At 35.9% G+C, this 25,969-nt stretch overlaps 1 protein-coding gene across 2 annotated transcripts in view; it reads left to right on the top strand.

The window, feature by feature from the left end:
- The window catches only part of LOC149797961 (amidophosphoribosyltransferase-like), a 64,330-nt gene extending 39,141 nt beyond the window's left edge, over positions 1–25,189 (top strand). For both annotated transcript variants that reach the window (XM_089963043.1, XM_089963044.1), the window contains exons 9-12: positions 4,041–4,168; positions 5,056–5,277; positions 9,760–9,880; positions 15,472–25,189. In XM_089963043.1, coding sequence (XP_089819169.1) covers positions 4,041–4,168; positions 5,056–5,277; positions 9,760–9,880; positions 15,472–15,641 — 641 coding nt within the window. In that variant the 3' untranslated portion in view covers positions 15,642–25,189. The remainder of the gene's footprint in view (positions 1–4,040; positions 4,169–5,055; positions 5,278–9,759; positions 9,881–15,471) is intronic.
- Positions 25,190–25,969: the final 780 nt, after the last annotated feature.

The following is a 25,969-nucleotide window of genomic DNA, read 5'->3' as shown; positions in this document are numbered from 1 at the left end:
GTTGCTGCCCAGATATGTTAAGCTGTCGACAGCCTGGAGTATATGACCTTCCACTGTGATGCTCCATTTGCAGTATGGCTTCCCAGTGGCTGGTTGGTGCATAACTTCAGTCTTTTTGGTCCTGATCATGAGGCTGTAGTTGTCGCATGCCTCAGTGAACCTGTTCATGCTTGATCTGCATGTCTTCTTCAGAGCTGGCATTGAGGGCTCAGTCATCATGCAGAGGAAGTTGCTGATGGCTTTTTCCTTCTCCTTTGTGACTGCCTGTTGAACAACTTTCCATCTGTCTAATATCTGTCATGGATGCCCTCATCACTGTTTTGAAATGCATACTAAAGATGGGGAATCAGGATGCAGCCTTGTTTGATGCCATTTGTGACTGGGAAGGCATCTGAGGGTGTGCCATCATCCGTTACATGGGCTATCATGCCATTGTGGAACTGGTGAACAGCTTTGATGAATGTATTTGGGCAGCCAAATTTTGCCATAATTTTCAAAAGTCCATCTATGCTGACTGTGGCAATCACCTCGGTCAGGACAACAAAGCTTGTGAATAGATCTCTGTATTGCTCCTGGCAATTATCCTGGAGTTCTCATGTAGCAGATATTATGTCAACTGTCCCACAGTCTGCTCAGAAACTACAATGACTTCTGAGAGTAGAACCTACTCAAGGCGGTGAATGAATTCGATATTGCTTTGAAGAGGTTTGCGACCTTCTGCAGATGTACACGTCCCCCAACTTTGTACACCTCAGCAGGTATGGCATCTGATCCAGGGGCTTTTCCACAGGACAACTGACTGATGACTTTTGAACTCTTGCACACTCGGTGGAGTATCCAGCTTAGTGTTGGTTTCCATCTGAGGCAAGCATTCCGTGGCTTCATCATTGATTGGTGATGGACAGTTGAAGGGTTCACCCCATTGCTTCAGGATCTAAGCTTTATCAGTAAGCAGTGTTGTCCCAACAGGACTGAGGAGGATAGAGGACTGGAGGTCGTAGACAGCTTTCCGAGCATCGTAGAAGAGCTTGGAGTTGTTTCTCATCTGCTTTACTGCAGAGCCAGTACTCCTGCATTTTGCAAAGCTTCAAGTGAACTGTCCTGTGCATACTGGTGAAGGCTGCCCTCTTAGAGACTAATGAAATTTTGTTAATAGTTGGTGTTTTTCTTCAAGTGTGTCTTGATCTCATTGTTCTCATCGAAGCAGTCTTAGTCTTGAGTCCAGTCTTCACAGGCTTAGGTAGACAAGCCTTAGTTAACCAAGGATTTAAGACCCATCAGCTACCCTTAATTGGTTTAGCCTGCCTGTTGAAGTGGTTTGTGGGTGTGTGGCTGCTGTCGTGTGATAACTTATTTCTGCACATTAAATTAATACATATATTAGGTTACTGAATACATCACAGTAAATACAAACACTGTTAACCCTTTACCTCATAAAGTGTATGGCTTTTTAGCCCTCTGATATACTTGTAGCAAAGTTACCCAGTGCATTGCGCTGTAAATAGAACACCTGTTACCTATTCGACTCCATACACATAGGCCTGCCTGTTAACTGTTAACTATTAAGCAGTGTAGTATATGTTACGTTTAACAGCAATTTTAACCATTTTACATTTTTGGTATACTTCTATTATGTATGGAAAAATTTAAAGTCCAATCGTTATAGCTGTGTAATTATTTTTCACGGAAGAATTTTTTATGTGCTTTAAAATCTTGAGAGAACTCATTCACCGTTAAGTCAGTGAAGCCGCGTGACCAACCGTAGCTGCTATTTCTCATACTCAAAATTTACAAGTTCTTTGTCTGTCTCTACATTACTAAGTCATCTGAATTTGAAAATTTATAAAAACTAATTGCTACCAACATCAGTATCAGAGCCTTTACCTAAGTTATTGAAGCTTTCGTAGTTTGATTCTAATCGTGAAAAGTACTGAATGAAATCCGCGACCTCCATTTTGGAGAGTGGAGAATACTACCCAGTTACTTTAAATAGCAGATTTTGACCAGAGCATAAACAGCAACATGTGATCTGACGTAATGGTCATTCACAGCAATGAATGAGGTATCTAATAGGGGTTTTTCCCTCAAAGTTGGCACTAAGAAAACCCGCTAAAAGTGGCTGATGTTTACAGCAGGTGTCAAAATGCGCTTGTATGAGAATCGGGTAGAGGAGTCCAAAGGCGCTTGTATGTGAATCGGGTAGAGGCATCCGAAGGCACTTGTATGCAGATGGAGTAGAGGCATCTAAAGGCGCTTGCATGAGATAAAGGGTTAAGAGATATGGAACTTGGTGTGAAACTGCAATTTCTCAACTTGCAAACATGTCTGATATTCTTATCTAAGGGGCCATGAGTTAGAAGGCTTTTAAACCCAATCTCTTCACTCCAAACAATATTTCATGATTTGAACTATAAAAATATCAAGCTTTTGTGAGATATCTTTGTACTTTCAGCAAGATAATAGTGAAGATGAATACTGTGTTTAGTAGTATTCTAGCAGGGACATGTAATTGTTGCAATTGAGATGAGTGCTTGGAAAATTTTCTCAGAGCCTTGTAATCAAAGGCTGATGACAAACTGGAGTTTCTTCTCAGGATCTTTAAAAATTCAATTTAGTATGTTAAGATTATTTTTTAAGGCATACCAAAGAAAATATAATGTACAGTAACCTCTTTATCGTGGCCAACTAAAAAATGAAATATCGGAAGCTGCTTGAAAGAGTCTTAAAATACTTTGTGATAATTGCTACATGGAATGGTGGAAGATGAAACCTTGCTGTAGATAAAGTGGGCATGAGACATGGAATGGTGTAAACCTTGCCATACAGTGCCTATGGAGGAATAGCCTAAACTGAGATAACCACACCAGGCCTGAATTTCACCAGCAGAACTTGAGCCTCAACTGAGATATATTCTTTTGTTATGTCTATTTGATTTAATTTAATTGTTTGTTAGTTTTAAATTCTTTTATTCCTTTTCATGCTATTGTAATGTAACTTTATTTACTGGATTTGACATTTTACAGAAACTTTGTATTTAATGCTGACCTTGATTCAGAACCAGTAAGAGTTGAAGTCAAGAACCTTTTTCTTCTTCTTCTCAGAGTAAGATTCATAAAGTGAAATCAAGGCCATACTTGGAGTATGTGACAAATAAGATGTATCAGTTTTTTCCAGAGGACCGACCTGCATCCGGGCATCTGTTTTGCACCGTAGCTAGATTTATTATTGATGTTTTGAGAAAGAATAGTCATTACTTGCCTTAACACTGAAGATGTTTGAACCAAGTGTACTGGCTGCAACACTATTGCCTACTACCAGCTGTTCGTCCATATGTTATATGGTCCAAAATGTGGCTGCACCAGCTGATACACTGCACACTTACAAGACAGTGATTAGTTGAACCAATGCATGTACCAGAACGTTCCTTCTGATGAGGTACATGGATAATGGAACTGGTTAGTGATAGTGGATGTCTAGACAACTTATCAGATGGGAAGGAATGCCTCCACTTTCCTTCAGGCATTCGTTTTGGTAGACTTCTATTGCAGTTTTGTTTGTGGCAAGCTTCCGAGGTTGCACTAGTTTATTCTGATAACTTGAGTACATGGATTTACCGTAGCTGATTCTGATTTCTAAGCTGGTTCTTAATGGCCTTCAAGGTTCAAAATAAATCAGCTCAAGTCAGATTTTGGTAAAAGGTGAGTTTGGTCGGACAGAGTTTTAACTTTATTACCTGATTTCCTGACCATGTTGTGCATGGATGTTTCTAGGTTAGTTGCATTAACAGCCCAGTTATGATTATGTAATGTCCAAAAATAACCTGCAGCAAGCAATCCATATGAATTTGAGTATACATTACAATTCACTGATACCTAATTACAACTGATCTTGGCTAATTAATCACAGAAAGTTGGACCTAACATTTAATTATAATTTTTTTGTCATTCTAAACCAAGGTACAATTACTTTGGCTTTTTGTTTGTTTGTTGAAATCCAGTAGTAAACACTTAACTACATAAAAAAATCTTTGCATGTTTTAGGTCAGATGGTATACCAGGTGCGTCAGAGATGTGGGAGACAGTTGGCAAAGGAGGCACCAGCAGATGTTGACCTGGTCAGTACGGTCCCTGAGTCCGCTACACCAGCTGCTTTAGAATATGCTAGAGAGGTATGGATAAAAAGATCGTAATATTTACTTGATAGTTGCAGTTGTTCCTTGTAATTATCCCATGTGTAAAAGACAAGCAAAATGTAGGTATAACTTTTCTGATGGCAATAATTTTTGTAATCTTTGGCATCGAGATATTTAGTTCACCAGGACATCAACCTCAGACATACCCTTTTGATGGAGCTGTTGCTCTGTTGGGAAAGGTGACTTGAGATGGCCAGACATACCATTCTGATGGATTTATTGCTCTGTTGGGAGAGGTGACTTAGCTTGGCCAGACATACCCTTCTGATGGAGCTGTTGCTCTGTTGGGAGAGGTGACTTGGCCTGGCCTAATCCAAATCAGGAGAAGTATGATCTGGTCCCTTCTCAGAATTTCATTTACCATGGGATAAATATTCTCACCTTTCAAGGATCAGGCCATGTTTCTTCTGACAAAGTGTCACAAGTACTTCCTCTTTTAGCAAAACTGGATAAAAGGACTTCATTATCTGCTCGTCTCTACCTCTCTCCAGGCCTGATCTGATACCATTTCAGAATATCATTTATATTGGGATGAACATATTGACCTGTCAAGGAACAGACCATGTTCCTCTGAGCAGAATCTTACGAATAATTGCCATCTTAGCAAAACTGGAAAAGAAGATTTGAAAGACATTTCAGTTTAATTAATGTACATCCTAAATATGTCACCTATTATATGAAGAATCTTGCTAATATGCTTTTGACAGTATTTGAGAAGATTGATTTATTTATTAAACCAAGATGATTTTTATAATAAGAAGACAGCATACAGTGGTCATATTCAGTGCCTCATATCATGTTGGTATCTTGAAGTGATTTATCTTTCTTTAAAAAAAATTTATAATGGTTTCTTGAAATTGCAGCTTGGAGTTCCTTACGGTGAAGTTTTATGCAAGAATCGGTATGTAGGAAGAACATTTATCCAACCCAGCACAAGGTTACGCAAGCTTGGAGTTGCCAAGAAGTTTGGTTTACTGACTGAGAATTTCCGTGACAAAAGAATTGTCCTTATCGATGACTCCATTGTGAGAGGAAATACCATGAAGCCAATTGTACAGCTGTTAAGAAATGGAGGAGCAAAAGAAGTATGTTACTTCTCATCAGTCCTTCAAACCAGAAACTCAAATCATTTCTAATATCATGTCAGTGACCTAATTTGTATTGAGCCTTCTTTAGTGCTGCATTGAGACATAGCTCCCTTTGTGGCATCATTATGGTCAACAATTTGTGATCGCTTTAGTTGAATTTATTATTTCCGTACATTTCCATAAACCCCCCCCCCGATACTCTTTCATCACACTTGGCATCAGTCATTTTGAAACTAAGATTAATTTATCCAATAGTTTCATGTTGAAATTCTTAGTGAATTGCTTGATACATTGTGATCGTTTGATAGAACTTAATGGAATTAAATCAATTGCAGAAATACTCTCAGGGTGCATGATTGCATGTTACATGCAAACCTTGTATGAATTCACACACTTGGAAAGTGGCGATTTGCAAGGACATCTGCAGATCAGTTTAAAGTTGTGTACTCTACACATTATACAACTTCATTTAGCCATTTACCCATAAAAGTGCTTGTAGAAATGGTAGAAATATTTTGTAGTGTTTGTCACAACGTGTGTTATTTCATAACTGTCTATTGATCTGTTTACTTCGGCTTAACATAAATAGGTTGTTAAAAGCTAAATTTGATTGGCACATTGGGCCCTGTAACAAGCATTATGTTGAGGTTTGAACTTTGCATCAAGGAAGTTTTACAAATGCGCAGTGATAATACATGCTATCTAGTAGACACAAAATTGCCGATTCCTAGCATTTTTCATCTTTAGATTAATTTAGTTCAGCAAATACTGGCTGCTCATAGTAATGAAGGCGAGTTATTTTTATTTAAAGACAGGAATTATAGATGCTAGGAAAAGTATTAATGGAAATACCAGTGATTGATTTTGAATTAAAAAATACTTGTCTGATGTACATGCTGGATGGAACAAAACAGACGGCATGCTGTCAACCCCTCATTTCAGTGGTATTCCAAATTAAATGTAGAAAAGGTAGATAAACAAGCCAAATTAAAATATAGACAAGTTAAAGGTAAAGTGCATATTTAGTTAGTTTTTTTTTTTTTCGCTTGTCACAATTTAGCCCTGCGGAATCATGTGTTACAAAACCATATAGCCCTAGCGTAAAAGTTATGATAAATAAATAAAAATCTAAAAATGACATGAAGAAGTAACCATATTTATTTGATCAAAATACCTCTGTTTGAATAAGTACACTATGGCATTAATAGACTTAAAATCCTAATACAACATTATGGAATTGCAAATCTGGCATAGTTGCAGTTGTTCTAGGGTTTAACACCACTTTTCAGCACATGATAGGCTATACATGGCAGCCAGTATTAATGGTAAAGGAAGAACTGGGAAAACCCCGGAAAGAACCACTGACCCACGAGAAGCTACAGGCAAGTTTTCTCACATACCCACATTGGCCAAATCCGAGACTCAAACCCACGCAGAGGTGAGATGGCAGTGATCCGTAATGGAGAGTGCTTTAGACCACTCGGCCATGGCATAGTTGTCCTTCAAGTAGTAATTCAAGAAAGTTAAACTTTGGCAGAGTTAACGTTAGTGAAATATATTAATTTGGAGCAGAAATATCCAAACGATGATACCTGTGAGCTGTGAAAGGTCATTCTCATTACAAAACAATATTCATACACATAAAAAAAACAGGTTAAGCTGAGAAAAATGAACAGATTAATGCTTATACATCTTTTAAAGAGTTAGATTTCAATAGTGGTCTTAAAGATGAAGTGTTATGTAAATATCAAACTTTGGCTTTTTCCTGCTCCCCCTCATTTTTTCTCTACCCCCCTCCCCCCCCATTCTTGTGACATGGGGGGAATGCTCCATCAGATAAAAGTCTGGGAGTATCTCTGCAGTTGATCAAGATATATCAAGCGTTTTGCAGAGAAATTTGTATGTTTTTCATATATATATCAGGTTTTTTTTATTTTTTGTTTGCATTATTAAACCAGGATACATTTAGGATTTGTTAATTGGTCTCTTTAAATTTTGTGTTTTTCATGTTTGATTGTAACAAAGGGACATGTAGGTCCCAAAAGTGCATTGACTATATTGTACTAGTTTTGTACTGATTGTCATCAGTCATGTATATATATATATATATATATATATATATATATATATATATATATATATATATATATATATATATACATGTACGTGCATACGTACGTACGTATATATATATATATATATATATATATATATATATATATATATATATATATATATATATATATATTATCTCAGTTGAATATTAAAAGTTTCTGATAATCAGACTTTAAAATAATTGCTTGAACTAAAACTTATAAATGGGTACTATCTGTATATTATACCTTAGATGTACATGCAGTAGGTGTGAATCAACCATGAGGCTTCTGCAAATTGTACAGTGAAACCTCTACCAGGGTACTCCTTGCCTCATGTACATTTAGAAGTAGATAATTCAGTATCTTAAGTAAAGAAGGATTGTCAACAAACAGTGTAAAAAGACCCAAACAAATGATGAAATAACCTCTATACAGATTAAAAGAATATAAAAAAAACTATGTCTTTGCACGCTGCAAGTTTGATCACAACAGCAGATTCCTCCACCCCTACAACTTAAATGGTTCCAAGTTCTATATGTGATGCCTAGCACAATGACAACTGGTTCGGTACTTTGGAGTGATATGAAGCTGACTTCAAGACTTCTAACTTTCTTGTAGGAAAACCAAAAAGGTTGTGTTTGATTTTAAGCATATTGCTAATTTCATAGCTATATAATCACCTTAAAACATGATTAAATGTAGCAATATATATTTAAGTTAATTAATTCTAGTCCAGTCATGGCAGATGTCTGTCCAACAACAGCTTATAAATTTTCAATACCTTGTGTTGTGTGTCAGTGCATGCCTGCATGTGTGTGCATGCACCTCCTGTATTTTGTACTGCATTGACTTATGTTTTGCCTGTAGGTATGTTTTATTTACTGAAATAATTTGTCCCTCTTCCAGAGAAATTGTAAAATGCGTTTTAAGTCTTGAAATTTAACTGTCTCAATATCAAAGTCTGTCAGTCTTATTCTTTTCATGCAAGTTTAGTTTCATATCCTTGCACCAAAAGAGTCCACTTATTTCTTTGATTGATTCAGGTGGTTTAATGTTATATACAGAGAGTATAATTCTGCCTCCCTAGTCTGTTAAAATAGACAACTTACAGTTAAGGTTATTAAGCTACTGAAATATAGTATTGGATTGATGCTGCAGCTTAGAGGCCAGTTTCAGTTGTGGTCAAAATGGTGCCTGAAGCCAGCAAAGATATAAGCTATCTTCTGGTGCTGTTGTATGCAACTAATTCCTGTTGTATGTGACAAATTGTTTGTGACTTATTGCTGGGGCATGTTACTAATTGCTCTTGTACATGACTACTTGATGTGGTGTAACTAATTGCTGGAGTATGTGACAAATTTCTGGGGTATGTGACAGATTGATGTTGTATTATTCTAATTTATGTTGTATGTGACTAATTTATATTGTATATGAAAGTTGCTTGTGTGCAAAACAATAACAACCCTCTTTCTGCTTCATAGATGTTAATACAAGCTGTAATTTATTTTAATTCAAAACAAAAAATAATAATAACCACATGTTTGTTGGCCAAAGGACCATCTTGGTTTGGATTTTGCCTCATTCTAACTATGTATTACCCTATGTCATATGATCTTTCTGAAGTTGAAGGGTTTCACTTGAACCAAGCCACTAAAATTAAACACCAAAACTATTTACTTTATAAATGAACTCTAAACAAAAGTTGTTAATTGTATGTGATTCATGTTGGTTCCTGACAGTATGGATATAGGATTGTGATTAAACTAATTTGGTGGTGTTGACTTCCAACATCATCTTTTATCAACAGCTACTGTAAGGGTCAGACACTTGTTCATTTGATTTCTCTAAAGCATTGTTTACATAAATTTCACTACTTTTATGCAAATGGTGGACCGTGCATTGATGAGATTGGTTGATTAGCATTTGTACTGGTAACATTTGGCCATGTACAGACTATTTTATGTCCTTGCCAGTACCATTAGTTGCACAACTCTAGCATAGTGTCTGGTGTTATAACTTTATATGTTGATGCTTATGAGAAGTGAAACATCTTTCCTGCAAACATAGGTCAGTGTAACCTTTATTTCATGTTTTGATGAATTTCTCTTAAAGTTTGCAAAATAGTTAAAAGCAAATAATAAGTTTTCATTGATCACATTTTTAGATGAATTAGACATAAATGTTTTTGTCTCCCTAAACACCTAACTGTTGTATCATTTAACACTACTGTAACGATCTAACTATTGACTGCTCTAGCAATCAAACTGTTGTATTCCTGCAATAGCTTAACTGTTGTATCTTTAGGGTCTACTGTAACAGCCTATTGTGTCTTTTGAGACGACTGTAACATTTAGTTGTTACAAAATATTTTTTACATTTTCAGGTTCACATTAGAGTTGCTTCCCCTCCCATTCGCTATCCTTGCTTCATGGGCATTAACATTCCAACAAAGGAAGAACTGGTAGCAAACTTATTTCCATTAGATGAGCTGGCAGGTCACTTTGGTAAGATTTTGGATACAAGAAATATTTTCAGCATGTTTTAAGGAAAACGTGTAATGAGTAGCAAAAGTGTGTTACGTGGACTAACTTTCATTCTCCAGTGATTACAGCAAGTTTTTATACTTAGGCATATTTCTTTGACACTGTTATACACATGGTAATTACACTTGATAAAAACAATTCATGGGTTTTACACACACTTGAAAATATGTCAGAATGATCTACTCTTCTCTTTGTGACCATTTTAAGATTTTTTATCATGCAGCAGTGGAACTGGTGGGGCATATCAATTCATGATATTGTTTTTTCTGCTGTTTATATTTGTTTTACCAAATATACATGTAGTCTTTTGGCAGATTGGAACAAATGTGCAATATCTGCTGTTCTATTTTAGGTACATTCTACTAATTCTACATTCTACTAATTCAGACTCCTATTGACAAAATTAAAAAATACTAGAAAAACAACCATCAAAACATTCGATTTTATAGCGGCTGTTCACATGCATGTTCCGCCCAACCCCTTATTTTTATAGGTCACATCCTCCCAGCCCCTTATTTTTACAGGTCACATCTTCCCAACTCCTTATTATTTGATAGGTCACATCCTTCTAACCCCAACCGCCTTCGGTGGCTTAGTGGTTAGAGCGTCTGCCTCAGATGCAGGAGGTCGTGGGTTTGATCCCTGGCCAAGCCCTACCAAAGACTTACAACAATGTTACTAACAGCTGCCTGAGGTAAAATCCAGTTATCTGAGGAGTTCCCATTGCAAGATTGATGAGGTCGCTGATCCATGACTTCTCCCATCATGCAATGAGGATAAGGCGACACTCTGATTCTCTTGTTTTCTGCATCACTTTTGGAATCAGAGGTGTTGGAGGGAAGGCATATGTATCCAGGCTGTTTCCAATTGATAGAGTGTCAACTGCCCAGGTTTTGAGTCTGGGACTGGAGATGGGAGTTGGTATTCCACATTGTCACAAACAGGTCCACCAACTGATGAAAGGCCAGCATGCAGACTGGTGATGTATTCGTCCTGAGTTTGGTTTTGTGCTTTGCCCATAGTTCTGATCTGTAAGACAAATCGAGCAAAATGTATAAAACTGTTGCCATGCACCAGTATTTTAGAACAGTATCAGTGCAGAGCTAAATCTTAGAAAGTTGACCCAGAAATTGATAACATAATGTCTGATAAAATAATGAAGCATACAGGTCAAAAAAATATAATAACAGTACCACCTGTAAGGAGGAGGTATAAATCTGGGGCTGTACGTGTGATGTTAGAATACAGCCTGATGGTTACCTGGAAAAAAGTAATTGATGATCTCAATTCGGGGGAGTGGGGGGGTCAAGGACAGAGGACAACATTTACAGGTAGAATAATTGAAGCATGGCTAAGGATGCCTTGATAAAGGAAGTTCACCTGTTTGTACCAGAAATGACGGAATTATACATAGTTAGGAGTTTCTTAAGGGCATGAAGACATGCACTCATATAAATATTGTAGCCCAAACCTATCTTGTGAAGTTGCATAGGCTAACCGTGCGAGGGACTAAGTGCACTTTAAATATGATGGAATGCTTATGCAGATAAACATGACTCAAGTCTCGCCTGTAGAAACATGCATGAGCAGTATGTGACGGAGTAAACTGTGTATAAATAGCTGACCTGTACTTTTCTGACCATAGCGGAAGCAATACAGAAATATATACGAGTGTCCACACCACACACATAAAACATTCACAGAAAAGGGAACTGAGGCACCATTACAGATACATACAAAGTAGGTGTGACAGTGCCATTTCGAGGCAATGAATTGTTGGGAAAAGGCGCGCAGACCGCTTGTACAAGCAAAATAAACCCATTGACGTTGGTGCTAAGGCCCTATAAATGCCTTGTAATAGACACTCATTGAGATGTACCCATTCGTAATGGAATTTCACATATATCAGGAGTTTTTATAAGCATACAAAATCATTTTAACCCAAACTGTATGTGAAGTCGTTTAGAAAAAGTTGGAAAAACAAACAAAGTATACTTTTCTTAGAAGCAAAATACTCCAACTTATATTGATATATCTTCCACGCATATTCTGGCTTTTGCGATGTCTCTTGTGACAAGAGTGCACTTCTTGGCACGAGTAGAAGTAGTAAACTGACACGTTCTTAAAGGGGACCAACATGCAAAACTGAATTTCGCGCAAACTTCATATATAATTTGCTATATGTATAAGGTTCATTTTCTGAAAATTTTTACCTTTTATTCTTACTCATTACGAAGAAATTTATGAAAAACCGATCATCTCTCCCAGTCTGTCTTGAATAGAACAATGCGCTTCCCTCTCCCTGTAAAAATAGCGGATGTGACGTCATTTGAGACACTGTGTACACACTGGCATTGTTGGTCATGAATTATGGAGAACTCGCCCTGGTTGTTAAGACTTTATTTATTTTTTTTTTCTTCAACTTAATAACTTATTAAATCTATAAAATGTACAGCTTTTCTTTGCTATATGTATAAGGTTCATTTTCTGAAAATTTTTACCTTTTATTCTTACTCATTACGAAGAAATTTATGAAAAACCGATCATCTCTCTCAGTCCATCTTGAATAGAACAACGCGCTTCCCTCTCCCTGTAAAAATAGCAGATGTGACGTCATTTGAGACACTGTGTACACACTGGCATTGTTGGTCATGAATTATGGAGAACTTGCCCTGGTTGTTAAGACTTTATTTATTTTTTTTTTTCTTCAACTTAATAACTTATTAAATCTATAAAATGTACAGCTTTTCTTTTCCATTTGATCAACTCCGCTTCTGTACTTAACGAAAAAAAGAAGTGGCCTCTATCCCTTTTGCTCTGCTCTTCAAACCATTAAATGTATTTCAATTGGAAATAATAGAGCGTGTGTAAGCATGATGTGACGTCTGCAGTTTTATACATGAAAGGGCTCCAACCTAATAACTAAAATCATCCTGCGACGACTTTATGGCATGGACTTCTATAACCCGAAATCGACTGAATTCTTGCCATCAATAATCCAAAGGGTTATTATAGTACCATCTCTCTAACTGAACAATTTAATCTGATTTTTCATTGAGATTTGCTAACCATTGACGAATGATACTTGAACTCGATAAAAACCATCATTGACGCCTACTCAAGAAATCCGGTCGCTATTGAGTTCAACATCATGGCTCATGCACAGAATTTGGACAGTTTCTAAAAGCTATCATGTTCTACACCATCTTTTAGTTTATTTCTTCTTTTTTGTCAATGTTTGTATTTTTATTATTTCTCAATAAAACAAACTATTTAAAATTGAACGAGAAGTTTAAAATATATTTCACTACTAAATTGCCGATGCACAATAAACATGATTACATTATTTTATTATATATAACAATACCATGATCACACGTACTAATGGGATTTTGTTACTTTAAATGCATATTTGAACTGCTCAACGTACTTGGGACATAATGAGAAGATCATCTTTAAAAACAAATTTAAATGTTACATTTAAATCCTTGACTAAACTGAATAATATTTCACATGGTCTGAATCAGCTTGGAAGTTTGGAGAATCAGCCAGATATATGGGCTGAATCAGTCAGCGATTTGTACCGAATCAGCCGGGTCAGAGTTTGAGAGTAATTACCACATTATTGAATAATGTTACGATAATAGATTTATCAATCAAGAAAGTTAACAGTAACATTTGTTTAAAAAATTGTATCGTGGTGTTCCAGTGTGTGTAGTTAAAAGATATATAACGAGTTTATATGAACACACAGATTTTTCAATTATAAGTGATTTATTTTTCTATTATTGACATTACACAAACAAGATGAATGCAGAATGGGAAGGAGGGGTTTATTATACGAGTGGAAAACAGTCTTGAACATAAGTGTGGAAGACAAAATGCATATTCATCTGATGCAGTTACATACAAAATCAAACGTGCATAATAAATTGATGTTGGAAACATTGAATAAAAAGTGTAAACGTTTCTTTAATGTTATTTCATTTGGTAGATAATTTCTTACTTTTCAAAGATGGAGAAAAAAAAGGGTAAAATAATTAAGGATTGTTCCAGAACTGCTATTATTCACGCAATTTAGAGCTGCGCATTGAACCGTCTTGTTTCTACTTGACACTTCGCTGCACAGATTGAATACAACTCTTATACGTTAATCGTCTCAAATGACATCACATCCTGCTTGCATGGAAGGGAGCTAACAAATTCGGGGCAGGTTCTTTCCATTTGATCTCGTAATACAGGACAATATTTTGTGTGAAATGTTTGTGCAAATACAATAGATGCAAAGAAATAAATAGTCGGGATAGATTATATACACAAACTACTATATATCCTTCTATTTACAATAAAATTGTGTAGGTCCGGATTTTCGTCCCCTTTAAGCATTGCCACAAAGTCTTATTCCTAAGAGAAGATCACTCTGTTGACTGCCACTTATTTCAGCTGACAACTTTTAGCTCCTTTTAGCTAAAAGTAGTATCTCGGAGAGCTAGATTTGTAACAGTAGTTCTCTTAAGGTATTATGATTGGGTAAGTATTCTTGAAAAAAACATTTTACCTGGAAAAATTAGTTTCTGCAAATTCAATGAATTAAGTGCATCAGTGGCTTGTGATCATCTAATGGTTAATATAGATATTTCATATTTTTATTATGCAATGAATGGAATGTTAATTCCTGATTTAGCTTGCTTAATTTAGAAACATTTTATACTTGTGATAGCTTTGTAATAATGTTTTTTCCACACAAAGCATTTGTAACGAATAGTTAAATCTGTTTCATATAATGAGACAGAATTCGAAAATCTAGCTTGAATTGATAAGATCTGTATAAGGGACAAGATCTGCTGTTTCCATGGTAACATCTTTCTCTCTGAGCAGTGATTTGAAAATTCATTTCAGATGGTGGTCAAGTACAGATTCAAGACTGTCCAGTGTTTCTCTTTAATGAAGTGGAAAATATTTCTGACTTTTTTCATTGAAAGTCCATACTTCTACTGGAAGTCTGTTTTCAGTTTGTTTTGATCAAGCTTGTTTAATCAAGCTTTGCTCTCACTTATTAATATTTGCTGATGGGAGAGCAGACTCATTTCAGTTTGCAGTTACTTCAACTGGTGTTATAAGGATCACAATAAAGTTTGGAAAACAACCTTTAACATGGTCTAATGTTGTTACTGGTAGTTAATATCTGCAACTTCCATATTTCTATACTGACTGTTTGAGTAAGAGATTATTCTGGGTGTGCACAAACTTTTAGTTCTGGCCCGAATGGGCAAGTGTATTTTGCGATTGTTTAGCCCTGCTCAGTTTACTTTTCTCTATCCTGTCCACACACATGGGAAAGATTCTTTATCTTGCCCTCCACCGTGCATTATTTTTTTGTTGCGAAAACATCATGTGGAAATTCAACCTTTGCACAGAATGGTATCAAATGCATGATGTTACATGATCACATCAACTCATCTAGCCCTATGGTAAACAAATTATAAAAACCAGGGATAACTCAGTTCAGGTCATATATCAGATATCCATGTCCCTTTTTCTTCTTTCAACAGGAGCAGATAGTCTGCAGTACCTGTCAATAGAAGGCCTTGTGAGAGCCACCCAGGAGGGTATCAAGAACAATAGGATGGAGGGAGAGGAAGAGGACAAAATTCAAAAGAATGAGATTGGTCATTGTGTTGCTTGCTTAACAGGAGAATATCCAGTAAAACTTGACTGGTGAAAATCTGAGGATAGTGGTCTGAAATTAAAATATATGTGTGATTAATTTTTGTTCTGACAGTGGTTTAATATTCATCCTGGATACTCCACGATACTGAAAGTGTCGGTCATCAGGCATTAATTATACAGATACTTCACATCGTATCAGATACCATGCTTTGGTTTATTTTCATGGGTGACACTTTTTTGGTCAGGTTTTGTGAAGAAAAAAAACATTTTATTTTCTTCAGCACTTAATTCTTTTGAGTGTGGAAGGATCTCAGTGTTTCCATGCAAAGATTGTTGAGTGTGGATGGATCTCATTGTTTCCATGCAAGGATTTTTGGGTGTGGAAGAATCTCAGTGTTTTCATGCAAGGATTGTTCTTCATTTTATATTTATCTTTTATCTTTGTGATTTGTGTCAACCATGAAGTCTTTGAAAATTGGAACACTACTTTGTAGTATTGCTCAATCATGGTGTAGAGAATAAATAGTTTATGTGTCAAAAATAATTTCATGGACTTGCATTCATTTGCTTCTCTGGATCTGACTTTTTCATATATTGCATCATGAGTAAGCAACAGTTTTCATTCCCTCATGACTCTGAATAATAATTTTTACTTGCATTGGACAATCTGTACAGTGGTCCCCATCTTAAACGACCCAGCTGACCAGCGGTCACCCGCTTCTTTCAGCCAGAATCCCTTGGCACCAACGAGTTTGCGTTCGAAAGTACCCCTCAAGAATGGCTACCCCTCAACCGCAACCAGCATATTAGTACAAAAATGTAAAATGTTGCCCTCACAAGCAGCCACTTTTTATTTCAAATGTGTCCAGAACCAATAATTAATTCGTATTGTAAGTAATCAGATTATCTCTACTGTCAATACTTGTCTTCCAATATTAGGTTTCTGTTACTGAAAGAAGTGTTGGCTAAAGTACATGTAACACTAAGATTAAAATTATATCATTATCTATAAAAGCCGATGTTTACAGGAAATGGGCTCAACAGTGTTGTGATAGAGTTTTGGGCTTCACACATCTGTCGAGTTCTTCTCATTGATGATTACAACCGGACATAATTGTCAACATCATAACATGGTCAGCATAGGCTAAATATAGATTTTGTGGATTAACATACAGAGAAATTAACCTTGAATAAAACGGGGACAAAGACTGAAAAATAATGTGACAATACATCTATCACTTCCTTTACAAAGAAGGCATTTCGTCCACTCTACAAAAGTTTTGTCTGCGTAATTAAATCACACACAGTGAGCAACATCTGAATAAAACATTACCAAACATTAATATATCATCAAATAAATGGAGACTAGTACTTTAGAAGAAAATTGGTTATGCTTCTTGATGACATCGGGGGATGGGGAGGGGGGCTTGCAGAACAAGTTTATTTAGAAAAGACTCAAATAAAACAATTTTATGCTGAAATGACTTTAATAAACATCATAACCGATAAGGAGAATATTCAGCAGCAGTGGAAAAATGGAGCAAATGGAAAGAGAATTATATATGTACCAAGATCTAAATGACGTTTTTGAATGGTTTTGCAATGTGCAATACCCGCTCACTTATCATGCTGATGTCAAGAACAAGAATTATTAATGTATATTCAGTTGAAATATGTCTCTTCTTAAGACAAGAAGAACCATTTAATAATTAATGTTACTTTTAAATTTATATATTAAATGCTTTGAAGTATGTAGCTTTCTTACTACGTACATTACATATACTTCTAAAACAAATTTAGTCCCCCTCTGGAAAGGCCACCTGTCTAGTAAGGCCACTTTCCCAGTGCAGAAGGGGTGGCCATATTAGAGTGGGACTGCTGTAAACCAAAAGTGGCACAGGAAAATGAACAAGGTGCATTGTGTTGTACCTTTAGATGTACCAATTAATCATTAAATTTCTGAATTATTCAGTGATTATTTTTATGAAAATGAACAAAATCCATGAAGCGATCTTTTTTGTTAGCATAGGTTACGATACTCAGATTATCTATTTTTCCCCCATTCTTCTAATTCTGTATATGGCTAAACTCTGGATCATCCAGAATTAATCATGTACTCAGTATAATCTATAATATTTCTGTGTTGAACTCTTAAGATTAAGCTCAGCATGCAGCTGAATTGTAATAGTCCTATGAAAATATAAAAACAATTCAGGTAACATATTGAGGTAACTTCCATTCCTGTTTATTTTTAGCATTTTTAACTAGGGTCATTTTTTCTCTAGTCATCGTATTTGTTGTAAGCACATGCTTCCAGTCACTTGATATGACCTTGATGTAATGCCATTTGTCATTTGTGAAAGCAGTAAACTTTCATTAAAAGGTGGATATAGAATGGCATATAACTATTCTTTTACCACAGTATCACTCATAAATCATGAATATGATACAAATGACTGCAGATATTTGATGATTCTAGTAAATGAGTTGGTAAAACCCACACAACTGAGATGAAAGTCAAACAGAAAGTGAAACTTCTGATGAAATTTTTTATTTCAACATGTCAGAACACAAGAAAAACATTACACCATCAAGAAATCTGTTGAAAGTTACAACTTTGCAAAGATTGATGACTATAATGTTAGAAGGGCATAAAACTGAGTATCATTGAAGGCATCATAAATTGAGGATCCTGAAGTAAAGATTGTACTAGTATTTTGGGTTTATGGTTGCAGATAGCATATAAATATGTAAATGTATGTAAATGATGTCTCATTTTATTGAGGTTGGTCCAGTATGATCACACCTTTGATCAACATTTTTCAATTTGCCTTTTCTTTTTTTCAAACCTGGCTGAAACATTGCATGTTTTTCATTATCAGATAAAGTATCAAACTTTAAATGGTACATTGTTTTTATTCCAGTCTAGATACATTGTTTTTATTTCAGTCTAGATACATTCTTTTTATTCCAGTCTTGATAGAGACAGCAATTTCTTATCTGCAAATGTGTTGGGGGTGTTTGAGAATTAGTACATCATATTAACTGTGCACCACAAGTGACATGGTACAGAAACAACTTAGCAATGCTTAAAGGGCACAGCATATAGAGGGTTGTCAATCTTGCACATATAATAGTGTTGGGGTGCCTCTTGAAGGTCAGAAATAGTGATGGAGGACACACAATTGATGACAGCAAGCAACACCATTCTGTACCTGCCTAGCTAGGACGCTGCAGCATAAAACTTGAACATGAAGTGGTCGAGTTTTCTAAGTTTTTCTTGTGTGTTTTATGCAAGTTGAGCAGGTGCATAAAGTTCAGCACAAGACTGAGCCACACGATAAGAAGCTGTCCAATAGTCAGGAATCACTTCATGAACAGTCATATGATGTGTGATTATTGGTAACTTGCTGCTGTTTTTATTGAGTCTAAAAACGCTCTACATCAGAATGTAAATCTGCTTAAGGTAGGGAACTACAAAATTCAGGTACTCATTAAAAATATGGTATCATAGGAACATGTTGAAGATACAGATGGAGCATGAGGTTTGGAAGAAGGGCTTATGCACATAGTATGACTTTACTCTTTTTTTTTTTTTGGAGCAACCCCACTTTCCCTTTTTACTCCGGTGGCCTAGTGGTTAGAGCATCCGCCTCAGTTGCGGGAGGTCATGGGTTCGATCCCCAGCGGAGTCATACCCAAGACTTACAAAAATGGTACTAACAGCTGCCTCGCTTGGCACTCAGCATTAAGAGGTTAGTGTTAGGACTGGTTGGCCTGGTGTCAGGATAATGTGACTGGGTGGGACATTATGCTACATGTCCATGGCATGATGCCCCAGTGGTAGACATCACTATAAACTGCCACATTGCAGACAACGTAGCGATATGACTGAAAATTTGTTAAAGCTACGTTAAAAATCCAAAATCACATGACATCACTTTACCTTTCAACAACAGGCATCTTTGTGCAGTATGACAGATGCAATTTTGGAACCTACCATACTGTATTTACAACACATACCATACCGTATTAAGGATATTTATAGCACATACCATACTATATGAAGGGGACCACTCCAGTGGCCTAGTGGTTAGAGCATCCGCCTCAGATGCAGGAGGTCATGGGTTCAATCCCTGGCTGAGTCATACCAAAGAATTACAAAAGATGGTACTAACAGCTGCCTCACTTGGTGCTCAGCAATAAGAGGTTAGTGTTAGGACTGGTCGGCCTGGTGTCAGGATAACGTGACTGGGTAGGACATCATGCTACATGTCTGCAGCATGATGCCTCAGTGCTAGACATCACTATAAACTGTCACACTGCAGACATTGTAGTGATATGACTGAAAAATTGTTAAAGCTATGTTAAAATCCAAATCATACACTGTATGAAGGGTATTTATAACACATACTGTATGAAGGGTATTTATAGCACATACCATTCTGTATGAAGGGTATTTATAGTACATATCGTACTGTGTGAAGGATATTTATAGCACGTATCATACTGTGTGAAGGGTATTTACAGCACATACTATACTGTATTAAATGTATTTACAACACATACCATTCTGTATGAAGGATATTTATAACACATACCATTAAGGGTATTTCTAGTACATACTATACTGTATGAAGGGTGTTTACAACACATACTATACTGTATTAAGGATATTTATAACACATACCATGAAGGGTATTTCTAGTACATCTATACTGTATGAAGGGTGTTTACAACACATACCATACTGTATTAAGGGTATTTATAACACATACCGTTCTGTATGAAGATTATTTATAATACATACCATGAAGGGTATTTATAGTACATATCATTCTGTATGAAGGGTATTTATAGCACATACCATACTGTATGAAGGGTATCTATAGTACATATATTGTGTGAAGGGTGTTTCTAGTACATACCATACTGTATGAAGGGTATCCTATCATATATACCATACTGTATGAAGGATATTTTGCACATTCATCTGATTTTTATATAACTGCTGTATATACTCGCATATAAGCCCATTCACATATAAGCCCATTCACATATAAGCTGACGCACACCCCAACTGAATAGGTACAAACACTAAAAAAGTGCATGACCCGCATATAAGCTGACCCACAACTTCGAGACATCACATGATGCACGTGACAAGTTCTAAATGCATTTATTTAGGCAAACTTATATTAACAAAAATTACACATATACTTATCTTGAGGTTGGCATGTATGATTATTAAAAAGAAATGGTATAAACTTAGATTTTGTGTATAATTGGATTGAACAACGACAAGAATAGAGCATTCGCGAGTTGCTGTAACACTACCTCTCCCTTTTGATTCAGTTATTGTTTGTTTTTGCATTATTGCATTGGATATTTGTGATCCCAGTATGACAACACAGCGAACAACAATATGATTTGATTCAGTGGTCGTAATTAAGCTACTGAACGTATTTACATAATTGCGCCACCGCATGTACATTGTAGGTTTTAACACGTGCTGAATGAAGTACACCCCTTAGAGTAAAATCATGGGCACCACTGCTCTAAACTTTAATAATATCTCCAAAATACAATAATGAAGTTTCCGAAATAATGCTTAAAAAATTATGCTAATACCGTAAAAGCTGAGTTGTAGTTTGTTGTAAGCGATATTACAGCAGACCTGTCAACTTTCATGCCATGAGAAGAAAAAAAATCCCAATTTTTGGGGTTGCTCCACGCCTACCTCCCAATTTAATAATATTTCCCAATTTTTGCAAAGAACTGATTATTTTAATGTCTTCGATTTTCAGTTCTCCTAAAAAAGTCAAAGACCTCCATACTTAGATATATCATATTTAATCCATGGAAACCATGTTCTGTTGTTATCACCTGTGAATATTGTTGTAATGAAATAATATGTTACTTTACCACTTCTTCACTAAATAGAATGTTAAGTTTAAACATTTTTCACATAAATTTATGATTTTTTTAAAACTACAGCAATACAAAAATCAGAAAATAAACCAGAACAAAAAGTAAACCACAACGATAAAATTATGCACACCTTGCACTGTGTAAGTACTGTACATTATAATTGAGCCTGGTCTCCTGGGTAAACTCAACCAGCCTGCGAGTTATTAAGTCTGTATTTACCTTTATTTAATTTCATTTTGGAGAAATCAGAAAATATGCACATGCAAAATAATAACAAAATTAATCATAGTACTTTATAACAGTTTAATAAGTGTTAAGACACCAAAAATGATTTTTTTACATGCATGTCTTAGGACATGGAAAAAGAACATTTTTTTTCTTGTCCCAAGATTTACAGCCATTACAGTAGTCAACAAAGAGACTTTAAAACTTTCAAGTTTAGACATTGGCCCGTGGATAAGCTGAACCCCCCCCCTTTTTTTTTTTTCCAAGCCCTTTTTTCCCCTAAATTATTAGGCTTATACATGAATATATACAGTACCCTTCCATAAAAGAGACTTGTAAAGAGACATGCATTATAATCCACATTAAAACTAAGAATAATAAATGGTTAATTTTTCCCACAGTTGTATCATTATATATAGCAATATAATAACATATAGAGTATATCTATGTATATGTTGTCAACCTTTTGATGGAACTGAAAATTTTGTTGTGGACACTTAGAAATTTGTAGTTAAAATTGAGTCATCTTCACACACATGATTAAAACTAATATACATTTGTTATGAACTATAAGTGACTTTGTAGTTTTTAAAAACAGGCAATATTGCACAGCTTTTTCTTTCAACATGCTGTTCATCCATCCCAACTCCTATATTCTGCATTTCAGTTTACAGCCTTGATATACACAGTGATAGCAGACAAAACTGTGTACAAAGAGTACTTGTGCAACTGGCTAGAGGTGGGCATCATGGAAGGGTCATTTTAATAAACAGATCAAAGTATTTTTATTTATGTACAAATTGGATCAGTTGTACAGCATGGTGGTTTTTGCCAAAAGTATTCTTATGGCAGTTAGTTTGTTGTAAATGATAATTTCGCTGATCTCACAGCTAGTATAGCTGTCACAATGACTAATTTGAAAATTAATTGTACATGTACTTCACATTTTTTTAAAGTTTGTTTTTATATCTAGGTGTTTGTTATGGACAGAAATTGTGAATGTAATACTCAGTTTAAAGAGGGGAATGTTAAATATGTATGCATTTTTTATCAGTATGTAAATTTTCTGTTTGTTTGTCTGTTATGTTATGGCATTATCCATCCATCCATTGTTGACATTTTCTTGTCCGGCTTACAATTTTGCAAGTCTTGGAAAGGTTTTGATGAAATTTTCTTTATATGTTTTGACTTGGTGTGTTGCCTACCATAGTCAGATCCTCACATCAAATGTCATGGTAAGGAAAACAGCAGGGTAAATGTCCTAAAGCCAAGTGAACTTTTGATACAGTCTAGACAAATGCAAATGGGTTGTTTTGTCATAATGCCAAGTGAGCTTTTGATATAGTCTAGATGAATGAGTTGTTCTCTTATAATGCCAAGTGAGCTTTTGATATAGTCTAGATGAATGAGTTGTTCTCTTATAATGCCAAGTGAGCTTTTGATTCAGTCTAGACCAATGGCTTCTTCTATGTCATAACACCAGGTAAGCTTTTGATACAGTCTAGACCCATGAGGTGTTCAGTACTAAGTGAGCTTTTGATGCAGTCTAGACCCATGAATTGTTCTGGTCTTAATACCAAGTAAGTTTTTTTATACAGCCTAAACCAGTGAGTTTTTCTGGTCTTAAAAACAAGTGAGCTTTTGATACAGCCTAGACCAAGGAGTTATTCTGGTCATAATACCAAGGTGCTTGCCTCACAGACATATTACCTTTGTCCGATTTGGGTTTGAGTATGGTCTCAGCCAACATGGGCATGTGGGAAAGCTTGCCAGTAGTTTCCTGTGGGTCTCTGGTTCTTCCCAAGCTTTTCCAAGGAATTTCCTCCACTGGATATATTGGTCACCATTTATAGTCTGTGATGTGCTGAAAAATGGCATTAAAACCATGAACCTCTCCGGTGTATTATAGCTGGTGCAATCTAGTAATGTCAGAAAATAGAAAATAACTTTTTAATCCATATTGATTTGTGCCCATCCTATCTTACTCTATCAAAAATTGCTTGTTACCACTCTGTATTTCTTCAAAGATTTGTATCAAAGGTGACATTTATTATCAGGTTTCTGATGAGTAGTAAATATGTTTGGAATCTGTTCATATTATTGAAGCCTTATGGCTGAGCTTGTTACCAAACTTTGTAACATCGAGAGCTCTTGTGAGTTTAATTATGAGAAACATTGGTGTATTGTTGCTTCTGATTGGCTGAGCTCACCATCAGTCTAAGTGCAGTATTTCTGACCAGATTTTGATTAAACTTGGTATGTAAGTTTATGTCAAGATCTCTGATGAGTTCAGATATGAGCAGAATGTAATAAAACATACATAGGCAAGACATCTATGAGCCACATGATGTCCACATGGGTCTCTTTGTTTTCTTGATATATTTCAAAGTCATATAACTTCTGCATAAATCATTATATATTATGAACTGCAACATTGGTACAGTTGCCCAGTATTACTAGATTATGTACCCTGTCCTAGGATTGTTCCCTATACAAGCATATATATGTACTGATGTCATAATAACCTTGTTAGCAGATGAAAGATAGGTTTCTTCATTTGTTTGAATCTCATGTTTGTTAAGAGGATTTGTCTGTAGATTTTATTTGATATTTTTGGAAAATGTTTTGTCACATTCGTTATTTCTTTGCTGTACCAAAGACCTGTATATCTTATGGGATGGCCTGTTGTCTGACATCCATCTTCCAAGGTGTGTTTTGCACTAGTTTCTATTGCTACTTCTCCAAAACTTCTTTGAGGATTGCAATGAAATATTACACACATATTCCTCCCATGGTATAGTTCGACATAAATGCAAATCATGATGCTCAGGCATCCAATATTGTCACCACAGCAGCCATCTTACAAAAATCTTTATCATGACTCTTCTGTGGGGTTTTCATCAAAGACTAATTGTGATACCTAGTTGGTTCAAAATGAAAATGTTGTTAATCTGACCTTAAATTTGGACTGCCACAATGAACTTATTGAATATATTGTTGCTAATTCTTCCGAATGAATGGTTCTATCAGCATGGTGATTTCCCCCCAAAAGTCTTCTAACTGTGGCTAGTTTGTCATAAATGGAAATTGTGCTGATCTCTCATTAAGTATAGCTGCCACATAGCTCAAGAATAGCCGAGATGGTCTCAACTCTTAGCAGATAAAAAGAGCTTGAATTCCTAGAAATTCTTTTCAGACAGTAGAGCACCAGTCCCTTCACGGGACTTCTGTGTTTTAATAGTGTTTTTTTAAAAGTGGGGGTTTTTTTTAATAGTGTGTGTGTCATGGGTGCCTTGATCCATCTCATTAATTTCAGGATCATTATGAAAATAATATGTTGCATGTTTTTATCAATATTGTGTACCCATACATGCCCATCAATTGTTTCTATGCATGTAAATGTTTCTTGATTACTGAAATGAAATAAACACATCAAACTTGTAATTATTGCCTTTTCTTGAATGGTCATATTATATTTAGGCATTGTTCATCAGTCTGTCCAAACATCTGCTGGTCCATACATTTGCTAAACTGTTCTTGTTTGGTCCATAACTATGTAAGCCATATAATTTTTTTTTAATGAAGTGTTGCCAGTACATAAAAGACCACCAGTACTTAGTGTCACCTACTCTGTTCCATCACTAGCTCAAAAGTCAAGGAACGAGTATAACAGGTAGGAACGGTAGCATTTTCTCAGCTCAAGTGGTAGAGCAGCCATTTAAAAAGGTTCTGGGTGCAATGCCCAGTCCAGCCATCAAGTTTTGTGTTAAATTTGGCATCACTACTAGGATTCTAGATCAGCATCTCCAACTGGATAGGGAGGATGAAGTTAAGTGGCAGTTTTGTGTTGAAACACCGTGATGCATCTCCAAAAGGCAGGGAGAAAGTGTAATGGGTAGGACTGGGCACAACGGCTCATATAGCTCAAGTGGTCAAGTGCCCATCTGAGTGAGTAAAAACCCTTGTCCGACCTTGAATTTTCCCCTCTTACAAAAGCAGTTTTGTCCTGGCTGAATATATTTTGATGAAATTTTGTGAAGATATATAACATTATTAGATGGAGTCACATACATGTACCATAATCTGGTCCTTAGCTCAAAGATCAAGGTCAGGGGAAGAGAAAAGTTATGGTATGGCCTGGCATCAGTGAAGATGCATCTGTTGTAGGTTGCCCATTGTACAATCATCAGTAAGTGCTTGTTACCACTCTGGGGTCCATATTTC

The sequence above is a fragment of the Sinohyriopsis cumingii genome, chromosome 6 (assembly GCF_028554795.1).
Source record: "Sinohyriopsis cumingii isolate HCF-2022 chromosome 6, ASM2855479v2, whole genome shotgun sequence".
Taxonomy (NCBI): Eukaryota; Metazoa; Mollusca; class Bivalvia; order Unionida; family Unionidae; genus Sinohyriopsis; species Sinohyriopsis cumingii.
The sequence above is the reverse complement of the archived record's forward strand: the minus strand, read 5'-3'. Positions and strand labels throughout refer to the sequence as shown.